This window comes from Clupea harengus, chromosome 4, assembly GCF_900700415.2.
Source record: "Clupea harengus chromosome 4, Ch_v2.0.2, whole genome shotgun sequence".
Lineage (NCBI taxonomy): Eukaryota > Metazoa > Chordata > Actinopteri > Clupeiformes > Clupeidae > Clupea > Clupea harengus.
The window spans coordinates 21,076,508-21,097,104 of record NC_045155.1 but is presented as its reverse complement, the minus strand read 5'-3'; the positions used below and the strand labels follow the sequence as shown (position 1 = coordinate 21,097,104).

The 20,597-nt window shown below is 45.2% G+C and overlaps 1 protein-coding gene across 2 annotated transcripts; it reads left to right on the top strand.

The window, feature by feature from the left end:
• The first annotated feature begins 666 nt into the window (after positions 1-666).
• Positions 667-20,048, top strand: pard6b (par-6 partitioning defective 6 homolog beta (C. elegans)). 2 transcript variants are annotated; one of them, XM_012820748.3, is made up of 3 exons: positions 667-1,025; positions 2,967-3,189; positions 15,608-20,048. In XM_012820748.3, exons 1-3 carry the CDS (start codon positions 963-965, stop codon positions 16,501-16,503), a joined length of 1,182 nt encoding a protein of 393 aa, XP_012676202.2. In that variant the 5' UTR covers positions 667-962; the 3' UTR covers positions 16,504-20,048. The 2 variants fall into 2 exon arrangements, with proteins under 2 accessions (XP_012676202.2, XP_031422604.1); XM_031566744.2 differs by lacking the exon at positions 667-1,025 and adding an exon at positions 1,051-2,841.
• The last annotated feature ends 549 nt before the right edge of the window (positions 20,049-20,597 follow it).

Sequence of the window (20,597 nt, the reverse complement as noted above, 5' to 3'; positions counted from 1 at the left end):
AAAGAATGCAGCTCAAAGTGCTTAAATAGTGATGTTTTAACCGTGTCTACACATGAAATGTATGAAACATCTTGTTGGCAGCACCGTCTTTCAAGTTGTTGCTAATGTGGTTACCTAGATATTTAATTTTTATAAGCGTCATTCATTCAGTATAAAATCAGAAAACACCAAGTGTCATATTTGCTTCTGACAATGAAGATGCCACTTTATCCCATTCATTTTTATGTCAAAATCATTGCCATATTTTCTGCATATTAACTATTGAAGACCTACATTGTATGGTGTAAAATAACTATGTTTTACCTGATTTAGGCAGATGTGTAAAAACACCTGAGCAGCACAAACTATTCCCTGTAGAGATAAAAGTGGGCATTTGAGTTCTTATAGTCTTTCTGTAGGGTAATAGTGTGATTATATACTACAGGTCCAATTAAGTGATGGATTTTCCCTAAAGTGGACTTATCTACAATAAGGACACGTTCTTAATTCTGAGGATAGACATATATCACAAGGATGATGTATGCATAACTTAGGCTAATAACATTTAGACTAACCAACCTATAAGGATTTTAGTCCAGCCTGCATACATGACAAGAGGACTAATCGGGAACTCGCGTTAGGCTCAGGCGTGAACGCGCTTATTGGAAACGAGGCTGTAGCCCACAGCCGTTTCCTGGGTGCGTATAGCGTCATAGGCAGGGTAAAGTAGTTAGCCATCGTAGTACGCGGAGAGGCGACTATGTGGATAAGAGGACGGGGGTAGAGTTTTGGAGAGATTTTTTGACAGGTGACGCCGTTCCCTCAACAATAGCAGGCGAGCTGCGAACAGGAGTTGTCGTATCAGGAAATAGTTGGTGACCTGGAATTAGTCTAATTTCAGTTGGAACAACGAGTTCGAGGCGGATGAGGGGAGCCCCCCGGGAGGGCAAGTGTGTGCTGTGGCGGGGTCCTGCTAGCGAAAGATGAACAAAAACCACCGAGTGCCGAGCAACCGAACTCTAAGCACCGTGGAGGTGAAGAGCAAGGTGTGTATTCTAACGTTAATTACTTTTTCACAATAACTAGAGCGTCTGTCTAACGTTATATATGAGACATTACTTTGTTGAGATCTTATAAGTGGCCGGTGTTAACGTTACATGTTTAATTTGGGCAAGCTGAGCAGGGTTTACTGTAGTTTGATTGTTCATATCTTACTATCCTCCTATCTGGCTTTGCGTCAGTGCTGGTCGTTAGAGTTGAATAGTTAGCTTCTATTAGCTAGATTAACTTCTTGGCTAGCCTAGCTTACACTGCGATGAGCAAGTAAACGCGAGAACAAGTGTCAAATCGGGATTGTTGTGGGAAGCGGAGGAGTTGCCAGGTGTTGTCACTGTCATAGCGAATCGCCTCATAATGTTAGTTGCCTCTACGGACAGGGGCAAGAACTTGGTTTAAAAGTTATTATTTAACTAATTTTCAGGACAGGGTGTTACAACGTCTTTAAGTTGACGATTTTCCCAGAATTACCGGAAGCGCATAAGCACTAAAGAGTACGTTTAGTTTATCAAGATAACCTTAACCAGGTAGCCTGCTAAATTTAAATAGCTAACATTTGGTAGGACGATAGTTCTGATGTGTTATGTTAACTGTTAGTGAAAATTACGCTACGTGTGGCACATTACATTGTGTAAATGTAACTCAAATGCAAAAATTACACCCTTAACATGAAATTGTCTAATTAATTAACTTTGTAAGTTTGAATACGTTTGCGGTGTTAATCAAATAGACATAACGTTATATCCTCGCCATCTGCAGATGGCCTGCGCAGGTGTCACAGCTCAGGTGATTTGGCCCTCTTCCGTCTTTCTGCTCCGAACTCTGGCCATTTCGCACTTTAGGAAGAGCACGGAGCCTCACAAACTCCCGTAGGAAATTCGCTCACCTGCCTACAAAGTGTCGTTTTTAACTGCAAAGCGCCATGAAACACCCGTGGCACATTAAAGTTTAATGTCTTTCTCGATTGTATGACATGGCCGTTAGTTATCTTTTACCTTCACCATAATGTGATCAATTAAAGATGCCATATAAACTAACCTACCGATTACAATGCAATAGTCTAGAGTTGAAGCACTGGATACGTATTTAACGTTTTAGACATTGAAATATGAGAGTAACCCTGAAATTAAGGGTGAAATGAAGTATTAACCATGTAATTGAGATGTCAAGGTTACACTCTTGATGGGCACAATTAGCCCCTTGTTTGTGGTGAGTCTCTCTCTCTCTCTCTCTTTTTTTTTTTTAGTCAGACAACTAGTTTTGCTCCATTATTCTAGCCTTACTGCTAGCAGCAAATTGTCCATAATCACACTTTTTGCTGTGTTTGATGCAAGTTTTTCCCAGGCGACGCAGTTTGTGGGAGGAACTGTATGCCATCTTCAGACCTTTATTTATATGTCAATAAGCCTACCAGTTGTTTCTGTCTGACTATTTCAAAGAGCTTTGTCAGCGCCGAGACCACTGTTCCCTCCAGCCAACCAGTCCCCGCCAACCATCTCTCTGTGCCCATTGTATGTTTAATGGGAAGAAGCCCTTGACCAATGACCCGCAAACCCTCCCACCACAGCCCCAGCAGCCCAATTTAGATGTCTTTTTCCCACTTCCCACTGTGCTCATTGCCCTGACATGCTGTGCACTGAAGGAACAAGAGCACATCAGCGGCACTCTTATGAGTCTTATAGTAACTTGTCTATATTCCATTGCTGTTGGGCATTGTGGTTTAGCCTTGATATGAAATACTGCAAAGTATTTGTGGGATTGTTGTGCCTGACTTCTGTGGCTACAGATTTTTGTGAAGTCAATCTTGTAAGTGTGCCTGGTGATATGTGTCTGTGGCATATACTATAGCGTTATATTTTGACAGTTTTTCGATAATGGTAAATACATAGACAGTTTGTTTGTTTGTTTATATTCTGTATTTACCTGTATAGTTTGGAGCAGAGTTCCGGCGCTTTTCTCTGGACCGGTCCAAGCCTGGCAAGTTTGATGAGTTCTACGGGCTCCTTCAGCATGTTCACCGCATTCCCAACGTGGACCTGCTGGTGGGCTACGCAGACATGCAGGGAGACCTCCTCCCCATCAACAACGATGACAACTACCACAAGGCCATCTCCACGGCAGCACCCCTGCTCCGCCTCTTCCTGCAGAGGAAAGGTAAGCGCTGGGGCCATGTGAACAGAGTGCTTGAGAATTGCCAATCAGGCACCAAACGTTTCTCCATGCAGATGAATTTGGGATATTTTGTTGTTTTGGACATACAAAGAAGACGAGCTCTAGTTATTTGTATCAGTGTCATTGAAATGATGAAGACACCTGTAATTTGCGTTGCATAGAGCTTTTTTAAATTAGTTTAAAAAATGCTGCCTTGGATGGTAACTCCATGGTTTTTGCTCTAGTTGGCAAGCGGCCTGCTTGCTATCCAGTATTTTTATTGGACAGATCGTTCTTTGCACCAGTTTAGGTGCCATTAGATAGGAAAGTGGTCTAAATATGTCAGCCGTGCTCAGGGAGCAGCTTGTAGAGATGGTGTTCTGACCTACAGTTGGCATGAAATGAAGTCATCTGAAACCCCACTACATTCTCCTCTGCTACATTTGGCACCCCCCCACCCTACAAGATATGGAGCACCTGGTTGGAGACATTGTGTTGACTGTCTTAATAGGTTAGAATGTGCAGCGGATGTCCGAGGTCCAGACCCCACAAGTGATTTATCAGAACAAAGTGTAAAGGGGTACTAGGGTACTAGGTGGTAAGCCTCCCTTGTCTATGCTCAGGATTAAGTCAATTCAGATTTTAACTTGTAGTGAATTAATGCAAACTTGAGTCTTAGCGCTTTTTAATCTGTGCTGTAGCAGTACTGTTCAGCACACCATTTGTCTTTTTCGGTGGTGAAATTTTTAGCTATTTTTAGCTCCAGTTTGGGTCTGTTTGTCTCTTTTTTGGTAAAAACAGATATTGATGTCTGCAAATGTTTTTGCTCTGTAGATATTTTGATCTTTTCCTTGCCCTGTTTGTGTGTCAGAAATTGGCTCACGGAAATCTTCTCAATGTTGATGTCTATGATGGTTTTCTTTTTTTCTTTAAAGAGACCCTGATGCACGTCTGGTGTATTTAGTCCTTCAGACCTAACCTTAGTTAGTGTTTTTGCACTTGTTTGGGCCCCACTGAGCAGACATGGTTGTGAGGCGCCCGGTTCTAAGCTGTCTCTGTGTACCATATGACCTATAGATGCTAAGCCACTTTGTCAGAAGGGGATTAGAGGGGTCACAGTGTAACGCCGTTTGGGCCTGTGTTTCAATTACACGGTAGACGCTAACGTCCCGCTGTGCCCTGCCGCTGCGATGGGTGTGTGACACACACACACGCGCACACACACGCGCACACACACACACACACACACACAGAGGCTTCCACCCCTCCTCTTTCTAACAATGCAGGGGATTGTCGACAGTTGAGTTCATGGAAGGGGTTCTTGTAGGCTCTTTTTGGTCACTCACCCATAGCCTCCTTGATTGGTTATGTTGGTGTCTCCTCTAATTTGGGTCTGTAGCCTACCACATGGTAGTGATACATTGAGGTTTGTGGGTCTGTAGCCTACCACATGCTAGTGATACATTGAGGTTTGTGGGTCTGTAGCCTACCACATGCTAGTGATACATTGAGGTTTGTGGGTCTGTAGCCTACCACATGGTAGTGATACATTGAGGTTTGTGGGTCTGTAGCCTACCACATGCTAGTGATACATTGAGGTTTGTGGGTCTGTAGCCTACCACATGCTAGTGATACATTGAGGTTTGTGGGTCTGTAGCCTACCACATGCTAGTGATACATTGAGGTTTGTGGGTCTGTAGCCTACCACATGCTAGTGATACATTGAGGTTTGTGGGAGTTGATTTTAAGACCTCAGATTAGATGATGTTAAAATTTGTATAGCCTAAGCATGTTAATTATCACCATCTTAAATGATAATTAGATTAGTCCGATAGCAGTGTTTAGCTAGCAGCTTCAGCCTATGTATAAACATTGTTCATCCCCATCAATGAAGGTGTTTTCTTGCCCCTGTGTTTTGTGGTGGAGTCGTGGTGGATGGCCCCCATAGGCCTACATAATGACTGGGGAGGGCTGAGGATGAAAGCCCCAGCAGGGGGGGGTCACCTCTTAATCTCCCCAGGCCTCACCCCCATCTCATCCCCTTGTCTGTCTGACCCAGTGCCCTGCCCTGCCCTGCCCTGCCCTGCTCTTGTGACTGGGACTCTCACTCGGTTACCTTGTCTTAGCCTGTGGCTTTGGCTGTCTAGGTGCAGGCTCTGATGCTCAGAGCCTCAGGTCTCCAGAGCGGGCCAGGTGAAGGAGCTTATTGCCTCTGTTTTGAGTGCTCTCGCCTCTGGTCTATTCTTGCAGTCGCCCACAGATACACAATGAGTCCCTCTTCACTCCTCTATTTGACATTTCTCTCTCTTTCTGTCTCTCACCATGCCTGTCACTCTCTCTTTCTCCCTCTCCTGCTTTCATGATTCAATGTTTTTTGGTCCTGGGAGGTGGTTGTTGTATCAATGCATTTTTCACTCTGACAATACTTGGGAGGAGAATGACAGTGCAGTCTTAAGGTCTCTGTAATGCGGATGTTTGGGAGGCGGCTTGGTACTGTGAGGGTTTGTGGTCATGGTGCTTTGTGTTTTTCTTTGTATTTCAGTTGTCATGCAGTATCTGAATAAATGCAGTATTTTTTTGGTTAGAAGAAACCATTCTTTGTGTCTGCATTTGTATGTGTAAGACTAAATGTTTCATTGGAGTGTGTGTGTGTATGGGGGGGAGGGGGGGTGTTTTAATGTATGCGTGTAGGAGGATATGGTTGCAGGCATGAAAGCATCCTTGTTTGTCGTCTCTCTGCTTTTGTGTGTGTGTGTGTGTGTGTGTGTGTGTGTGTGTGTGTGTGTGTGTGTGTGTGTGTGTGTGTGTGGTGTGTGTGTGTGTGAGAGAGAGAGAGAGTGTGGGTACCATTCAGTGGAACTTGGAAGCTGTTTTGCATATTGAAGTGGCAGGCTCTTGGCTGTTTCTTTTTTCAGTTGGTGCAGCATCCAAATGATACACTTTCACAAAGCCATTCGAAGCTTTTCAGCAACACACACACTCTCACTCTGTCTCTCTCTCTCTCTCTCTCTCTCTCTCTCTCATTCAACTGTCCTTCTTCCTCACTCTGTTTTAGTTGACTCCAGTGCCACTTGTCCCGTGCTTGTTTACCTGTTGCCATGGGAGCCATGAAGAGACCCGTGCTCAGTGGGATTTAATGACTGGGGATTCTTTAGAGGTGATGGGAGCTGGATGCCAGATGACATACCGATGTGCACGCACGCACGCACACACACACACATACACACACGTGCACACACACACACACACACACACACACACACACAAAAGCACATGCACACACTTAAAAAACACACACACACACACACACACACTCACTCATACACAGGCATGCTGTGACAAATGCATAAATACACAAATGCCCATGTCTGCATGTTTAGAAACAAAACTCATTACACACATTAGGCCCTCATTTCATTGGACGGGCAACTGGCATGAACAGAACAACAGGCAAAGTCTACCATGCATGAACTAAAGCTAATTTAATACCATGGTGGGTCAGCGCAATGCTCCCACACGCCACACGATCGCTTTAGATCCGCGACAGACTTTGCATGTTGCTTTGTGTATTGCCCTTCAGTGAAATTAGTACCCATTATCTCACACGTGCACCAACATACACAAATTGATTTTCATGCACACTCAAACACACTCCGTCAAATTCCTCCTGTATTAATAAATACGCGTACACAAACACACACCTACACTAATACACACACGCACACACACACTTACACACACATACATACAGAGTACAGTGTCAAGCAGTCAGTAGTGCATTGATATTCATTTGCTCAAGGTGTAGGCGGGGCGCGTGCCCCAGTCTTTGCTGTCTCATGATGAGTGTGTGTTAGTGTTTTTATGACTGCACACATCCTGTTCTGGATCTTTCCATGTCTTGCCGCCCTGATTACTGCGTCATTCCTCCCTGCACTGTTTGCCTTAATTACACAGGCTTGTTTTTAGTTCATCACCGCCCTGAAGAGTTGGCTTATTATTCAGTCATTCAGACTATTATTCTGGGCTCCCCACTCACCCACTCAGTCACTCAGTCACTCAGTCACTCAGTCACTCAGTCACTCAGTCACTCAGTCACTCAGTCACTCAGTCACTCAGTCAAGCCTCCGCAGTGATTCTGCTGAGCCTGGTGGAATCCAGCAGTTCACTGCTGACCAGGGTCAGTCTCACTGGCAGACATGCTCCCCTTATCAAGCTCTAAAATAAAGAATGAAGACACACATCCTCTTGTGATTTTTATTTTGATAATTCAGTCATTTGACTCAGTGATGGCTGTTCCATTAATGGCAACATTCATTTTGGTTTTAGATTATCTGGTTTTCCAGAGGAAGTTACTGAGAAAGGGAGACTTTTGGATAGTTTGGGGAGATGTGTGTGTCAACTTTGTGTTCATTTTTTTGCCCTACATTGCAACACTGCTGAGCACAGCTGATGTGTTGTAATGTTGTTGAAGGCACGAGTGCTCTTCAGGAACCATCAACTGCACGACCTTTAATGAGAAGAAGTTCTTCTTTTAGAACGAAGGATTTTAGTCACAATTGGTTCATGAAGACAAAGGGTTGGCAAGCAATATACAATCACCATTCAGGCATAAGGCTTACATAACATTGGTAACATTGCAGCTGGTGGCTGTGTTGGTGTCAGTCCTCTTCTGTTGGCTCATTTGGCCAGGACAGAGGGCCCCTAACTAGTGTCCTAAAGGCCAAGGGCAGGGTTGCCAGGGTGTGCCCGGGCGGATGAGTGGAGAGTTGCCACGGAGAGTGCAGCCATGTAAACAGTTCCTATCAGAACGGCGCTCCTCCCCTTTCTAAAGTGGGAGTCTGTTTAGTTTCCCGTATCAGAGAGAATGACGTTATGACCCAAAGCTGGGTGGAGGCCTGCTGGTACCTGTGCTTTCACATCGCTGCACCTGCCCATAGTTTCAGTCCAGGGAGGGGTGGCTCGGGATTTATTTAGAATTCCAGTGACATCGCCAGAGAGAGAGAGCGAGAGAGTGTGTGTGTGTGTGTGTGTGTGTGTGTGTGTGTGTGTGTGTGTGTTTAGTATTTTGGAAGAGATAGTGGGTAGGTCAGAGAAGCGCCAGAGGAGATAATGGGATGGGCAGAGTGTAAGAGACAGTCACAAGGAAGAGAGACAGTGAGAGATGATGATGGAAGTGAGGAAGAGTTTGAGGGAGTTGGGGAGGGAGGGAGGATTGAGTCAGGAATTCAGTGCAGAAGCAGTGAAAGCAAGGCCTCTGGATGGGGGGAAGGGACCAAGGAGAACGAGGTGTGTGTGTGTGTGTGTGTGTGTGTGTGTGTGTGTGTGTGAGTGTGAGTGAGGGGGTAACGCTGTGTGGAATGTGGCCAGACTCTGATCACTACTACTGGGTAGATTAGAAAGGACAGCAGCCCATACACAAGAGTGAAAGGAATTAACCAGTAACGGGGGGATGCAGAGAGAGAGAGAGGGGAAAGAAAGAAAGACAAAGGAAAGTAATGATGGGGGATGGAGAGAGACGGGGCAAGAGTTGGATTTATATTTGGCTGAAGTTGGAGAAAGAAAGTGCGTGCCAATTTACTAAGAACTATTTCTGTCTATTTATGGGAGAAAAGGTTTTGTTCTGAAGCTTTGATCTTTGTCTGTTCAGTTCACTGGCGTTGACACTCAGAGAAATGGCGATGCCTGTTGTTATTAGAGAACAACAAAACTGAAAATAAATCCATTAGTGACTTTTCTTTTTCAGTGAGTTTCCTACACTGTTGTCAGTGTCAGTCATAGTGTAAACCCTCTCCATATAGATTACATTGTTCAGAAAGTGACAAAGTCCACACTGAGAGTCCCAGCCTTGTAGCTGTTCTGGCTGTATGCTTATCATGGGCTCTGAAGTGAAGGGATTATTCACATAGTTTTCATGCACTTGTGCTTGACTGCTGTGGCTGTTTCTATGGCACATAATCTCTGTTATCGGTGCCTTTCTCTGGCTTCCCAGCACACCCTTGGCTAGGGGCTAGCTACTGAGAGCGCCCTGAAACATCTGAGATGTACAGGTGGTGCTGTCATCTCCCGTCATCAGAGTTGGCTGAGTGGGTAGTGGTGAGGTGACACCAGGGAAAGGAGAAGAAATACCAAAAAATTATTTTGTGGAAGTAGACTTTGGCAAGGTATTCGGATCACCTTGAATAAATCCTCTGTGTGTGTGTGTATGTGTGTCTCCTCAGCAGGCCATTTTGTCTTTGCAGAGCCTGAGGCTGAGTGCTGGCTACAGGACAGGCAGAGAAGTGAGGTCAGGAACAAGAGCAGCAGCATCAGTCCCCTGTCCCCAGCCAAGTCTCTACTGAGACGCCTGAGCGACAGGGTCTCCCAGCTAGGGTTGAGCCCAGACCGTGCCCAAACCTCCTCCTCTCCGTCACCCTCCTCCACCTGTCCCTCGCCCATCACTTTGATGAAGCTGCGAGCTGTCGGCTGGAGGAAGGAGCTTGCTCTGTCAGGCTTGGCCCAGAGGCAGGAGCTGCTCCTGGACGGCAGGGAGAGGCCAAGCAGCCCAGATCCGTCGCCCACTGTGACAGAGAGAGAATAAAGATGAGGGGGAGGGGGAGGGAGGGAGAGAGGGAGGGAGGGAGAGAGAGAGAGAAACAAGCATTGTAAGCAAGAAAAGGGATGATGGTGATGTATGTATACGGCAGCCCTGGTGACAGAAGACAGAAGGAACAAAAGTCACTTACACACACACACTCTCACTCACTTACGCACTGTTGCTCTCTCACTCTCTCCGTCATGCACACACACTGTCTCTTATACTGCCTCTCTCTCTCTCTCACACACACACACACTTGATCTTTACGCAGTAAAAATGTTACATGTATTGCAACTGCATGGTGTATGAATCTGTAAGTTCTGGTCTGTTCACACTGTTCCCACCTGGGACTGCCCTGACTGAGAGTCCCACTGCCACGAGTCCTCCAAAGGTCCTCCTCCTCTTCCTCCTCCTCTTGTTCTGCACTCTGAGGCTACAGCTAGTCTCCCACCCCCCAGTCATTGGCATCTTTACTTTGTAATGAGGGACCATTTGTATTGCTGTTAGCCAAATGTCCTATTTTCCTCTTCTCCTCAGTCTCTCCTCAGCCAGCCCAGCTCTCCCCCTGCTCTATCAGTGGACGGCTCCTTTATCTCAGCAGTGCTGCAGAGGTATGCACGTGGAGCCCAGAATAGCAACACTTCAGGAATTTTATCCCTATTGAGTTTTTCCCTTTTTCCTCACCCCTCCATCCCTCTCTCTCTTCTGTCTTCCCCCCCCCCCCCCCCCCCCCCTTATCGCTTGGTAACTGGAACAGCGTGGTACGCAGCGCACCATGTGGCAGCTGTCCACACCAGCAGACAAGGAGCAAGACTGTGCCACACTCCTAGCAGTTTATATACAGACACATGGAGTAGAAGTCAAGCTGAACAGGATTCAATATGTTCTCTGTCTGCCTTTCTCACACTTGCTTTCTATGTTTTCATCTGCATCATAGGAAACCTGTTAGCATTTTTTTCAAGTGAAAACATGTATTCATATGGAGAAATACATGTATACTTCATGGCTTGAATTTAAAATCCACTTATCAGTAGGGCTTTCTGACACTTCATAAGACAAAGAAAACTGTGCTTGAGAGATATATGTATGGTTGTCTTGAGAGATATATGTATGGTTGTCTTGAGAGATATATGTATGGTTGTCTTGAGAGATATATGTATGGTTGTCTTGAGAGATATATGTATGGTTGTCTTGAGAGATATATGTATGGTTGTCTTGAGAGATATATGTATGGTTGTCTTGAGAGGTGTATGTATGGTTGTCTTGAGATGTATGTATGGTTGTCTTGAGAGGTGTATGTATGGTTGTCTTGAGAGGTGTATGTATGGTTGTCTTGAGATGTATGTCTTGAGAGATGTATGTATGGTTGTCTTGAGATGTATGTCTTGAGGGATGTATGTATGGTTGTCTTGAGGGATGTATGTATGGTTGTCTTGAGATGTATGTCTTGAGGGATGTATGTATGGTTGTCTTGATGTATGTATGTATGGTTGTCTTGAGAGATGTATGTCTTGAGAGATCTATGTATGGTTGTCTGTAGGCAGTCTGCACTGCTTGTACCCTTGAGGATATGGCTAAAAACATGTCTATTGGTATTTTCTGGAATAGAAAATAATTGAATTCCGACCCAAAACCTAAATGTATATTTCAAGGAAAACCTCCACCCAGTTACTGTATGTTTCTCTCCATGATTTGATCTGAAAGTTACACCAGTTAGGCCCTCTAATATCCCTTAAGATTGTATCTCTGGTATGACAGAGAACAGACTAACTATGAACCCAGATCTCAATACCTCAATGAAACCGCAAGGAAGGCCAGCCTGGCTGCCAGCTTGCGTGACCCTATGTGGGTCAGTGGTTGTGTTACCTGAGTAAAGTCGGTGTCATATTTACCTGGTTGGGCTCCTCCAGTTCTCTTCCCCTTCTACTCCCCTCCCTCTTCCCTGCCTTTGCCCAACAGTGGCTAATTAGGCAGACAGTGGAGTATCATGTTAGGTTTGGTGAAAGGAGGCAAGGGAGCTTCTGTTAGTGTTCGGCTATCCCTGCTGTGACCTCTCCGATGGCGGAACCTTCTGGAACGACTCCGGCTGGGATCCGGCTGGGATCCGGCTGGGATCCGGGCCTGATGTGTTCCAGTCAGCTGTCATCTGACTGAGAGATGGGATCTCTTGTTGCCCATGCAGTGGTTATGCAAGACGTTTTACCGAAACAAATGCCTGTTTAGCTTCAAATATACAGGAGCCATTCACTAATGGTAACTGTGGGCTCATACTATTAAGGGTATTAAAAAGAATTGCGCATGAAATCAGCGTTGCATTTACAGTTACATACATTGCTTTGATGGAATTTGTATTTCATATTTGCTTATGATACGCAATGTGTTTGTCTATAGAACTATCTAGACTGAAGATACTAACTTATGGGGGTGCAGTGTGTCTACTTGCGATGTGTTAGTGAATTCAAATTACTCCAAATAAGCTGTCCACAAAGTATTTGTCATGATTCTGAAGAGAAAAATAAATGTTCAATATCTTTTTCTTTTTATGCTCTGATTCATGACTGATGTTTTCTGATAAAACGTTAGACAAACCGTACAGAGATTCCTTAGTACTAGGCTACTCATCTACCAACTACCAACCCATAACATCACAGTCTTAAATGTAGGTAATTTATCAGTGTCTTCATTATCATTTGCAGTTTCATCATTAGAAGTGTATCCATTGGGATCTTATTATTGATTTATTGATCACTTGTAACTTTTAACCAAACACAACCCACTTGTTAACTCTGACAGCTTCTGAGGCACATTTAGCTCCACATAAGCATGCGTTTAGGAGGCTGTTATTGATACTGATCACTGAGTCCTAATACAGGGTCATTGAGGAAATGTAATGTGACCTTTGGTGAAAAGAAGCTGAGGAGCCTGTGCACAGCGATGTCGGGGAAGAGTCTGGGAACATTGCCCTGTGGCTGTGCTCTTTGCCACATGTCAAATCATGCTGTGTTGGTCTCAGGAAGTTCAGAGTCAGCAACTCGCTTGCATTTGAACACCTGCAACGTGGGAAGTCTTTTTCCATATCCTATGTACGACAAAGTCTGAAAATATCTGATTTCTTTAAATAGAATGGAATAGCAAAGGTTGAAATGTTTTTTTTATAAAAATAGAATACGATGGGTTTGATCTGGAGTGACTGGTGCCTGTTTTGAGCATTTAAGTACGTCAGCGAGCGTGTTTTACTACACTGGGCTTCTCAATGTTAATCAAGGCCCACTGTAGTGCTTACTCAGGGCTTGTCTTTATCCACTTCAGCTAAAACAATGCATGTGGGTGTGTAAGTAGGGTTCAGTGAGTGATCGTGGGAGTATGACTATGATGGGTTAATGTTTACTATGTATGTAAGCATGATGGTGGAAGTGTGTGTGTGTTCCAGTTAATGATTAATATGCATCTGGGTGTGTTTGTGTTGAATTGGAATGCATGCCTGTGGGTTTTGTGTTTTCGTAATTAGATATGATGACTGGATCAGTTTCTATGGTGAGAGTGGCAGATATCAGTTTCATGCATACCAGTGTGTCATTAAGGTACTTTCAGAGAGTGTGTGTGACTTTGTGTGCCACGTTGTAGGTATGCCAAACGGCACCATAAACCTGAATGAACTCTGGTTGTGTAAACACGCTCACTTGCATGTGTACAGGTTCTACCCTACACAGTGTATGATGAGAGTCCATGTATGCCTGTGTGCGTGTCTGGATGTGCACATTGGGATGCTAGCGTGTATGTCCCACAGTCTTTCCCTCAGAGAGGAAGTGGCTGTCTATATGAAGGCTGTATAAGTGGCCCTCCGGGACTCTACAACCACCCACCCCCATTGACATCAACTGGATCTCCATTGTTAGACTCTCTGCCTTTGATATAGGAGAGGGAGGGGGGAGAAGAGGAGCGAGGGAGATGGGAGAAGGAGAGAGGGAGGAATAGCACGATAGAGAGAGGTTGAGAATGAGTGAGTGAACAAGAGACTGCCTGAGAGGAGGGAAGAATGTGGGAAGAGATGTGGAAACATCCACACTGGTGTATCGGATCTGCTCCATGCAAATCAACATTTCAGAGGCATGTATGTGCGTGTGCGCTGTACAGTTATGGCTTGTGAAAGTGTCTGCAGTTCTGCAGGTTTAAGTAGTTTCTCTCATAAATCTACAGAAATATGAGATGTTTGGAAGGACCCCCAAAAGACCTCAAACACCATTTAACATAATTCGATCCCTGAAAACTGGATCATTCTGAACAGTAGCATACTCTGTTGAAATAATTGAATTTACTCAAATAAACTGCTTGTTCATATAGACAAGTTAACAGCATGTGTCCCTCATGCCTGAGGGACACATCTTCTAGTTGGTTTGAGGTAGATGTCCCTCAGTCATTAGAGAGTAGAGTCCTTTTGTATCTTTTTGTATTTCTACACTTGTGTTGACCTGGTGCCCATCCAGGCTGGTTGAGGGATCCAGTGTGTGCTCAGCTAAGTGCAGGTTCATGCAGATCCCCTTCATCTCATGGGAATCAAAGAAGACTGCTGCTCTACAAGCACAATTGATCTTTTGTGTTTGGGTTTGGGAGTGTGTGTGCGTGTGCGCATGCGTGCATGCATGCATGCGTATGTACATGCTGAGGTGTTTGAGTGGCAACTGTGTGCGTGTGTATGTGTGCGTGAGAAAGAGAGAGAGGGGGAGTGTGAGAGTCAGAAAGAATGAGAGATACCAAGGGCACATGAGTGTGTGCCTGATTGAGGTGGGGGTATTTATGAGTCCAGATGCTTCCACAGTCTTCAGCGCTGGAATTCTGATGCTTGATCTGATTGATGCTGCCTGCCGCATGTCATTGCCTAGTGACAGGCCTGTAAACAGCTCACTCTGGAGGACTGGTCCAGACTATACAATAAACACTCGCTGTAATGCCTAGTTCACCTTACACCTTCCAACTTACTACAGGTGACCACCACTCACCTGTAACACTTTGTTTGGCTTGCATCACTTTGTGTCTGGGTCTCTCTATTCAAGAATACATTGAAGAGTGTGTTTACTGTCTGTCAGGATAATAAGGTTAATTCTTTTTGCAAGAACAAATAATGCTATTAAACGGTAAAATGATTTCTTGGGCTGGACATCCTGATTATCACTGGTGCTGTAAATGTATGCGGTGTAGTTCTGTGCATGAGGGTCTACTGTGTGTAGGAGCCCTCAGGGTGGATTGGGGCGTTTAGACTGGGGTAGAGGTGCATTACCTTGGGGAATGTTAATCATTATTATGCTCAGGTTAACCATTATCTCCCAGTGAGCGCTCTTTCTCTCTTTCTTTCTCTCTCTCTCTCTCACTCAGCAGACCTTTGATCCTGAGCATGATTTCCTCTTGGGTGAGAGTTTAGGTGTTGCTGGCAGCTCAGCCCCATGAGTGACCCCAAAAGGAATTTGTACAGGCCTGGAGAGAGAGAGAGAGAACGAAAGAAAAAGAAAGAAAGAAAGAAAGAAAGAAAGAAAGAAAGAAAGAAAGAGAGATAGAGATAGAGAGACTCCACACCCAGCTGGACAGAAGATTGCACATGAAATTAGGAGAGTGAAACAATGGCAGCCCATGAGTCACTGGCTCTCAGCTGAGGGAATCTCCTGAGTGTTCCACCCCAGTCCAGAGCACCAGTCCAGAGCCCCATGCTGCTGGAGCAAGTATAGAAAACAATTATTCAACAACTAACTGTCTAACCACATCTCTCTTCTCTCTCCTCTCCCCATTTATCTATCTCGCACACTCGCTCTCCTCCTTCCTGCCTTCCTCTCTCTCTGTCTTTCTTCCTGTCTGCAGAGGAGGCAGATTATGCAGCGTTTGGCACAAACTCCCTGACCCGTAAGAAGACGCCGGCGGTGCTGGCCGCAGTGCTCCTGCGGCCCGAGGCCAACCGGAAGAAGCCGCCCATCATCATCAGCCTGCCACGCGACTTCCGGCCCGTCTCGTCCATCATCGACGTGGACATCCTGCCCGAGACGCATCGGCGCGTGCGCCTCTACAAGCACGGCCAGGAGAAGCCGCTGGGCTTCTACATCCGCGACGGCTCCAGTGTGCGCGTCACGCCGCAGGGACTGGAGAAGGTGCCGGGGATCTTCATCTCCCGCATGGTGCCCGGCGGGCTGGCCGAGAGCACGGGCCTGCTGGCCGTCAACGACGAGGTGCTGGAGGTCAACGGCATCGAGGTGGCCGGGAAATCACTGGACCAGGTGACGGACATGATGATCGCCAACAGCCATAACCTGATTGTGACGGTCAAGCCGGCCAACCAGCGCAACAACGTGGTCCGCCACAGCAACAACAGCGGCAGCGGCAGCGGCGGAGTCACGTCCGGCAGCTCGGGCCGCTCCACGGACAGCGGCGCCAGCTTCTACGGCTACTCGGCCCCCGGCGCCACCGCCATGGCGCCCACGCACATCATCCAGAACTTCCGGTCCGAGGAGATGGAGAGCGATGAGGACGATGAGGACCTGGTGATCGAGGCCGGCGGTGAGGCCAGGCCCATCGCTATGGTGGCGGCGGGGGCCGCGGCCAGCAGCAGCATGCCCTCGCTGCCCCGGTATGAGCCGCACCTCAACCTGCGGCCGCCCAACGGCGCCATGTCCGGCAGCGCCAGCGCCGGGTCCCTGAGCACGACGGACAGAGGCCTGGACAGGAGGAGCCTAGAGGAGGACGGCACAGTCATCACACTGTAAACACACACACATGCCCACAGATTCATACAAACCTGTACCACACACACAAGCATTCATATTCATGTGTAAACAGAAATTGCTCTCTGTTCATTCTACTAGAAAATGCTCTCTGCTCTGCAGACTCTGCATTAATTGATGGTTTAATTGTGCTGACTGCACATGACACAGGGACCCACTCTTTTACCTTCTTAACTCAGTAATCCATACGTGCTCACCGAAACTTTACTGCTCATACACACACACACACACACACAACACAAATACAAATACTTACCAACACATCAATACTTGTAATGTGTGCCATAGCACTGATGATGAAGCCTACTGGTACTAGCACTTGTGTTTAGTGTATTTATGTGGAGTTAGACAGTCCACTACGGTTCTTCCACTAGGGGGCAGCAGAAGGGCTCCCTCTGCACTTAGGGTACAATGATGGATAACGGAGAGAGAAAGAAAGAGAGAATGGCGTGAGTGCACTTGTCTGCAGGATCCCCACCCCCTGCATATCAAACAGCAGAGGAAAGGACACATCTTCTGGGCACAACGACTTCACGACAATCTGCTGTCAGCCTATCAGACGAGCCCCTGCTTCTCTAGAAGCCATCTGAGAAATGGATGCATCATGAAAAGAAATCAGTTTGTGGCTCCCAACGTATGTGTTACCATAGTAACCGACAAAGAGCAGGGTCTGTGGTGAAGCTGTACAGCTAGGAGGGGAAAGAGGAAAGCAAACAACGCTGGTCCTTCAGTTCCATCCCTCGTGCGCGACTCCGTGACCATTCATAGCATGGCTAGTCACTTACCCTAACACTAATGAAAAATGTTTTACTGGAGATTGTACACTTATTTTCTCTTTCAAATCAGCAAGTGTATGTTTTTTCTTTTGTTATGTTATTGTTGTTTGTGTGAATAACCTTTTGTCCTTATGGGAGTTTAGTGAGAATGACATAAGTAGGCATTGCTGACCTGAAGGTACTCCACTTCCCCTCTTTGTTAGGTTGGTTTTTGAAATCATCAATACGTGGTTGTTGTAGGTAGAGGATACGTATTTCCTATGGGATCCGTATTGAAACCGGAAGTTGGAACTTTACTACGGTCTCTGGTTGGTTAAAACTTGTCATCTGACCTGAACAGCCAATCACTTGTGTGTTTAGTCGTATGACTTCGTAAAAGTTCGGTAACAAGTCAGTTGAGTATTGAGCCGTATAACCTTGCAGAAAAAAAAAAAAGTCAGGCGATCGACACAATTTCTCAACGAAAAAGTAAAGGTAATGGTATTAGCCGGTCAAACAGAGTAAAATACCCACTTCCGGTTTCAATATGGATCCCATAGGAAATACGTATCCTCTACCTACAGTTGTATCTGTCACCTGTCCCCTCCCTAGAGCTATTTCCCTGCTTTAACTGAGTTTGTGTGTCCTCAAGTGTGTATTTGTCATTTATCCCCACCCTCCTTTTCCTTTTTTTAAGATTTTCACAATCACCTCATTCCCTTTTTGTTTGCATCCCTACAGTAAATAGCCTACACTGACACTCTGAAGTGTACACATACATTCACGTATGAAGAGTGTTTTACTTGTATTTCTTTTTTTTTACCGAGGCTAATGACGGGGGTTATGAGCTTCTAACTGGAGTGCCTGGGTGAGGCGTCACCTCATTTCATTCATCATGAATGAACTCATATTTCAGAAGGTCTAGACTCTAGACACCTCGCTCACAGAATTAGCACCCAGAATTTCAACCCCTTACGCGACCCCCTCCAGAAATGGAACCCTATTTGTCATGACCACCATTTCTTGCACTGGGCTGCATATCTTTTACTTGGGCTCAGTCAAGTGTCTTGCATGAGGGAGCTTATTTGTGACCTGGAGCGTGACGCCATGCACATAATAACTAATGTTATGTAAGCCGAGTGGGTAGGACGGGCACAGATACAGAGGTGGAGAGTGGTGTGACAACTCCAGTCAACACGGGTTACAGGCTCCTTATGAAACCGAGACCCAACCAAACGTGACTGGGCCTTGTGCAGTCCTCAGTTTCACTAGTGTCCACGTGTGCAGGGCGTGTACCAAATGCCTACACTCCCTGCCAGTCTATGAGTCAAGACTTCCCTTCCCATCTTAAGTAAACACACTCTTACATTCACACACGTCCTCTGTAGTTAGTTTTTCAAGCAGACGTGCTACCTCTTGATGGATTTGAGGGGAAACTGATTTTGCTAGCACTACTTGGGATGCTCCCCCCCCCCCCCCCCCCCCCTTTCTTCTTTTTTTTTTGTGCAAAACGACTCAAGTGTCAAACCTTATTTGACCCGTACATTCCAGAAGGTTTGAATGCTGCTCTCATACAAACGCCTTGTCTCAGTTCATCTGATTTTATATCTCATAGAGGGAAATTGTTAAACTATGAAGAATATCCAAAGCAATAGTGTTTAATTTACGCTCAACCTCAGCTGAACATAAACACACCTTGGGACTTAGAAGAGAAGGTTTTCATTCTGTATCCTTTTCAACGCTGATGCCCCTAGCCAATCGATTGTGACGAATCTCATTGACACTCTGCCTTGAATGTAGCGTTAGACAGTGGTCGCTAAAAAAGAAACTCCGATGTGTAACTGTGACCCATTGATGCACTGGACTGGACTGGAGTGGACTGGATAGACCACTCATGTATTCAAAGGAGCCAGTGTACAGCCGTCACTCTTTTTTTTTTTTTTTTTTTTTTTCCAGCGACTCCGTACTTTACATGTAGCCTAACCTGCAGACGTACACGATTAGAATGATAATGCATCTGATTGATAGGATAAGGTACCATATAGATTCACTGAAAAGAGCACATAAAGGACCCACTCTATTGGCTCTTTGTGTGCTAAGTAGCACAGAGGGCTTCATGGGGCCCCGGTAAATTGTTGTGCATTAAATATACTCAACGCACGAATGACATAATGAATGGATTTATAAGGAAGATGTTTTTAATTTATTTTTAAAAATATTCTAACCACTGCACAAAACCCGGGGATCATCACCACAGCAAATGTATTTATTTTGTAACCACTGAGAAATGTATTTGTCATTATTTCAGCAAGTGTATATATACACACATACTCATACATGATACAATAATCAACCCTTCTATCAATACTGAACTCAATTTGGTTGGTTTTAAAAGCAATTAGGCAAAATTGCAAACATCCTTTAGGTATGTAGACATATGAATACTTATGCTGTTTTCCATACTGTGAATTCTTTTATTTCTGTAAGAGATTTTATTGTATCAGGATACACTAAAAGGGGCTTTTAAAAGTTTTTTTTTTGTTTCATTTTCTTTTTTTAAATAATGAGCAATGATATTTTTTTTTGCTTGCCAGATAAATTCTAGGGTATAGATTTGTACTGGAAATGTCAGTATTTTCTTATCAATACAATTATGTACATTTGTATCACGTTTAATTAAAATGTTTTAAGATAATAAAAGTGTATAAATAGGTGCACATGTATTATAAGACGATTCGAGCTGGAGAAATAAACTAATGCGTAGTAACTCAATGATTGTCCGCTGTGTTTTGGTCAACATGTAGAGGGAGAGATTTTCTTTTTTTCCTCGGGGAACCAGTCAACGAGCCTACCTAGTGATAAGAGAGAGTGGTGACTTATTACTCAGTGCATTGTCCTGTGTGATCCTTTTAAAAACCACTGTGTCCGTGTGTAACTCGGGGAGAGTCTTGTGTTCACCACTAGTAGTTGATTTATGGAAAAGAAGACCGAAGTTCACACAGCCAACTACGCGTTAACGTCATTCACTCCAACGTCACTAGGGCATAGCTGAGCATATACTGCCACCCAACGGTTAAACCGTGTAACAACATTTCCAGTGATGAATGGTTGAATTTGCTCAGGGGTTCTCAATCCAGGCCCCCTGCACTTAAAATCCTCTCCCTCTCCATCTCCAAGCACTTCCAACAATAGTCAGTGTAGTGAAGATGCTCTTTTTTGGCCAGGTCAGCTGTCTTTTTCGTCAGCAGTGACACATGATTTCAGTCAGGAATGTAGAGCAGGTATAGGAGGAAAACATGCTGAGCAGGTTTGAGAAGTTCA